This window comes from Penaeus monodon, chromosome 15 (genome assembly GCF_015228065.2).
Source record: "Penaeus monodon isolate SGIC_2016 chromosome 15, NSTDA_Pmon_1, whole genome shotgun sequence".
In the NCBI taxonomy this organism is placed as follows: Eukaryota; Metazoa; Arthropoda; class Malacostraca; order Decapoda; family Penaeidae; genus Penaeus; species Penaeus monodon.
The window spans coordinates 15,742,046-15,742,952 of NC_051400.1; the positions used below are offsets into that span (position 1 = coordinate 15,742,046).

Genomic DNA, 907 nt, shown 5'->3' on the forward strand with positions numbered 1-907 from the left:
TCATTCAGAAAAATCTGATTTCAATAAAAGCTAAATATATATCTATATTTACCTCGAACTGCTTTTTGGCTTTAAAGTGGGTTTCCCAGGTTAACCCTACATCTGTAGACTTCACTGTCACAGCATATTCTTGCATAAGAGCACTGATAATGCTGCACCCAATCATACGCTGTAAACAGAGACAGAAATTGTCATATAAATGCCTACCAACAGATAAGTGATTTTTCCTCACACATTTTTAGTGAACAGAATAAATCAATCTGTATTGTATGTGAGAACCTATGGAAATGCACATATACGTTAAAAAATACCTAACAATGTGTTGCATTAACAGCAAAACAGTTCAGCTTTACTGGGGGGAGGGGGGGGTATTCAAATAGATATGTAAAAATTCCTCCTGAAAGAAAAAGCAACAACAGTGTCTGTGCATTCTATTTGTTTTTCCAGAGGGAGATTTTGCTCTATATTTGGTTTACTGCCAACCAATTGAATATAAAAAAACAACTGTCATGACTATGCATGAACTTTACTTACTTTCCATTTCCACAAGTAAAATATCTAAGTATCATCAAAATCCTCGAAGTATCATTAAAATCCTCATTCTTTTACCTAGACTTTGCTGTCAACTGCATATGACATCACAGTCACAAGCGCCATTGAGGAGAAATTCAACAAAAATGCCACAAGTATTTTTTCGGATTTTCATGTTTCCCTTGATGTGTATATTAATACTGTGTAGCTTATGAAAAGTAGCTTTCATGGATGCTTCAATTAACCCTCTTAAGTCCTATTTGCTGAATGTGTGCACAGTCCTATTCACCACAATTGTGGCAGGCCATTTTATCGGCAACTTTTGTCTTTTGACTCAATGTTGCCAGGAAAATGTAGTGTTAACTGTAGTATTCTG

At 35.3% G+C, this 907-nt stretch overlaps 1 protein-coding gene across 1 annotated transcript in view; it reads right to left on the reverse strand.

Moving 5' to 3' along the window:
• LOC119581783 (exportin-4-like) overlaps positions 1-907 on the reverse strand; it is a 27,938-nt gene that overhangs the window by 12,891 nt on the left and 14,140 nt on the right. The window contains exon 5 of the mRNA XM_037929912.1: positions 53-169. Within this exon, the coding sequence (XP_037785840.1) occupies positions 53-169 (117 nt within the window). The remainder of the gene's footprint in view (positions 1-52; positions 170-907) is intronic.